This window comes from Typopeltis vanoorti, chromosome 3, assembly GCF_054136105.1.
Source record: "Typopeltis vanoorti isolate ZY-2024b chromosome 3, IOZ_Tvanoo_1.0, whole genome shotgun sequence".
NCBI lineage: Eukaryota > Metazoa > Arthropoda > Arachnida > Uropygi > Thelyphonidae > Typopeltis > Typopeltis vanoorti.
The window spans coordinates 85554126-85558290 of NC_143551.1; the positions used below are offsets into that span (position 1 = coordinate 85554126).

At 39.4% G+C, this 4165-nt stretch overlaps 1 protein-coding gene across 1 annotated transcript; it reads left to right on the forward strand.

Moving 5' to 3' along the window:
• The first annotated feature begins 1342 nt into the window (after positions 1 to 1342).
• Positions 1343 to 3812, forward strand: Ppa (F-box and leucine rich repeat protein partner of paired). The gene has a single exon (XM_090415751.1). It carries the CDS (start codon positions 1428 to 1430, stop codon positions 2640 to 2642), a length of 1215 nt encoding a protein of 404 aa, XP_090271877.1. The 5' UTR covers positions 1343 to 1427; the 3' UTR covers positions 2643 to 3812.
• The last annotated feature ends 353 nt before the right edge of the window (positions 3813 to 4165 follow it).

The window sequence follows — 4165 nt, forward strand, 5'->3', positions numbered from 1 at the left end:
ACATATGCAAGTCTATTGTATCAAATAATGAAATTTATTGTAAAGCGTATAAAAATTATTTCATGATACCGAAATACGATATTCTGTATACAGATAAGTATATGACAAGACAGGGTTATGATTACGTATGTGCCGAGATACTCAACGTGCTTCGTCTAGTTATAAAAATTGAACTGTAGCATTATATAACATACATAACGAAAATATTATTTCTCGGTATGTGATATTATACATTTTAAAACAAGAAAAGCGAAATAACAATAACATCGGATACCTACTGTCTGATTTATTTTCATTTAAATACATACCATAACGGTATAACCAAACGAATTAGGCCCAAGTAATTTACGGTTACATAAAAGTTGTTTCCAAGGTAACCCACGTGATCAGCGTTACGTGCTAAGAACACTTTATAGATGGCAGTGTAGTATATAATGATAGTTTTCTTTTTAAAATGAAGCGGGTATAATCAAATAAATAAAATCCTAATAATGAAAAAAAAAAGATATTAAGCTTTAATACAAGCATTAGATAAACAATTTACCTTCTGAAAATAGTACGAAAGTTTGTTTACGTCTAAACTGTTGCGATGTTATATGTTGCATGACATTTTAAAAGTTGTAAAAAAAAATCAAATACAGTTACACTCCCAGTTGTAAAACTAATAAATACGTACGTACTAATTATCAATTAGCCTCACCTCACAGGTGAAGCTAATGTATAAGCATACAATAACAAAGAACGGAAATTTGGGATTAAGGATATATTTTAAAATCCCCGAGGTGGAAACGACTTCAGCTGTGGTTTAACTTAGTGTGTCGTTTGATTACTTTAGGCACGTAACACAGGGAAATGATGCCAAAATTAAGGGTTTGGGCTTCATGGCAGACCTACCAGAACCGATTCTCCAACTATAACTTCAGCCTTCACTGTGCGTGACCCTTTCCGCAGCTAAAGGCTTGCCTACCGCCTTTTTGATCTCTCCAACACCTTGTTCTGTGTCCTCGCGTGCAAGACGCCCGAGGCCATTAAGACTAACCATGCGCGAAGTGAGACAACACGGTCTCAGCTGTACCGTGTATTTAGGTTTTTCTACATTGGATATACTTTATTTCTTTTAGTATTGGACCAAAAACGTTCGGCACCGCCAAAGTACATAACGCTATTTTCACAACTTTACATACATATGAAATAGTTAACGCCCAAATAGCTTACGCAAAAGGCTGCCAAAACCACTCCAGCGCCAAGGAGGAGAAATACAAACCATCCAATCAGAGAGCAGCATCATTATGACGTTCGACTCTCGCCAAGTATCGCGAGAGATTGATAGCAAAGAGCGTCTACGTAGTGCGGGTTGCATGACATATTGCCAGACAGTGAGCGAGACGCGGCGTTTGCTGCGGTAATTTTCGGCCAAGCCTTCCAAGATGGACGGCGGCCAACAAGGCCGACCAACTGCCCATATTTCGTGCCTGTATCCAGAGATTCTAGCACTCATTTTCAGCTACCTGGATGTTCGCGATAAGGGCCATGTCGCTCAGGTTTGTTCTGCATGGCGTGACGCTGCATACCACAAGTCAGTGTGGCGGGGTGTGGAAGCCAAGTTGCACTTGCGGCGCGCCAACCCCTCTTTGTTCCAGAGTCTAGTGCTGCGAGGTATTCGGCGAGTGCAAGTGTTGAGCCTACGGAGGAGTCTACGCGATGTGGTGCAGGGGGTGCCGAACGTGGAGAGCCTCAACCTCATCGGTTGCTACAACTTGACCGACTTATGGCTTACCCAAGCTTTTGTGCAGGAAGTGCCCACGCTCACCGTGCTCAACTTAAGCATGTGCAAACAGATCACGGACTCCAGTCTAGGCCGCATAGCTCAACACCTAAAAAACTTAGAAGTTCTGGACTTGGGAGGCTGCTGTAATGTTACCAACACGGGACTGCTGCTGGTTGCGTGGGGCCTTAAAAGACTTCGTAGTCTCAATCTTCGCAGCTGCCGGCACGTTTCGGACTCGGGAATCGGCCACCTAGCTGGTCTAACACCGGAGGCAGCCGATGGCACGCTGTCTTTGGAACATCTAGGCCTTCAAGACTGTCAGAAATTGACGGACGACGCCCTTCGGCATCTCAGTGTAGGTTTACATCATTTGAAGAGCATAAATCTCAGTTTCTGTGCTAGTGTCACCGACTCTGGTCTCAAACATCTTGCACGGATGGTGTCGCTGCGAGAACTGAATCTACGGAGTTGTGATAATATATCGGACATGGGACTTGCCTATCTCGCCGAAGGAAGCTCACGAGTCACAACGCTAGACGTTAGTTTCTGTGACAAAGTAGGTGATCAGGGACTTCTTCATATTTCCCAGGGACTGTTTAACTTACGGAGTCTCAGCCTCAACGCGTGTCCGATTAGTGACGAAGGCCTTAGTCGGATAGCCAGGACTCTTACAGACTTACATACATTAAATATTGGACAGTGTAGTCGTGTCACTGATAAAGGCTTAAGCCTTATAGCCGACCATTTGCATAATCTCCGCTGTATTGACCTATATGGCTGTACAAAGATCACCACTGTTGGTTTGGAGAAAGTCATGCAGCTACCCCACCTCAGTGTCCTCAATCTGGGGCTCTGGCAGAAGCAGCAGCGGTGACGGCGCCGTACAGACCCCATGTGGATGGACTCGCGGCTGGAGCCTCGCTCGCGGTCCGCCACCGCGCAGCGGGGACTCCGGAACCTGCAGTACTGCCAATTCAAGCGTTAAATTTGCTCCGGAATGCCTACAAGAAGACAGTATGGAACACCATGGTATCATTTCTACTTGTCCTGCCGTACCTTTCCCATACAGAAGGTGCTTCTAGGTATGATTGTCATGCCAACTAGGTCTAAATACAACGCTTGTGTTTGCATTTCCTTATCAAGTTTTCGAAATTGTATTTAGTGATTTATTCATAGTGAGATTAGGCTACAATAACAGTTCACACATATATCTTCCCTTAAAATATATCTTAATATACAGAAATTTAGCATACATGAATATTTCAGTGACTACACTACAGAAATGAAGAACCAATCACTGAAGCTTGAAGAGGCGGCTGAATTAGTGAGAATATGGTGTGTATAAAATCTCGCCTTGTAAAGTTTGTGTGTGTGTGTCTGTGTGTGTGTATATATATATATATATACATACATACATACAATACACACATATATATATATATGACTGTTAAAGTGTTCATAAGTGTATATAAAATATATATATATATTGGCTGCTCACTGTATGCAGCCAGTGGTGCTCACTCCATTATGTGCCCCTGGGCCTTACTGAAACAAAATTAAGCAGTATAAAAGTAAAATTTTGTAGAAAATATGACTTAGTGTTTCTTTATTTGAAATATTACACGAAATTTTTAGTAGTTAAATATTTTGCATTTTATGTTTTTATCTCATATTTCAAATTGATTAACTTTTGCAGTGGTAAAAAATTATTTCCTCGAATTTAAAGGTAACAAGCAGTTCGCATTACATTGAATGCTATTATTTATTAACTATCAAATAAAACTGAGCTGAAACTGTTCTGCGTAGAGTATTTTGACTTTAACATTTCATGAAGCCAAAATTACCGATGGTTTTTGAAAACATGAGGTAGTCGAATAGCAGTATTGCAAGAGATACATGTTAAGTTTGAGGGAGTGGATGCAATTATTAAAATACTTAAAATTAGAACTTTGCGCCAATCAAACAGTTATGAAATTATGACTTGAAACATATGAAGCGTGTTTTCATGTTTTATTGACTACTTTATCATTCTTAAATATTTTTCTTCTAAGAGATTATGAAATAATTCTAGTGATGTAGTTTTTATGCTAATTCCTATTTTTTCGTTATATGAATTAATTATTCAGCGGTTATATATATATAAAATTAGCTTTTTCAAAGATGTTATTTATGTTGCGGTATCTTTTTCGAGTTCCCTTAAATTAAGCTCATTATATTTATCCTGGGAAGAATAAAATATAATTATAGACTAACCCAGTTTCGAACAAAAGTATTAATATGTATATATCCGCCATTTGGCCCATAATTTGAAAAAATAAATGAATGAGTAATACATTTAGTTTATATTAAAAATAAAGTAAGTATTGGCTAAAATAAAATTTGATATATAATGTGGTT

What these genes read in the sequence shown, in the direction of transcription:
- Ppa (XM_090415751.1), top strand. Translation starts at nt 1,428, where the DNA reads ATGGACGGCGGCCAACAAGGCCGACCAACTGCCCATATTTCGTGCCTG.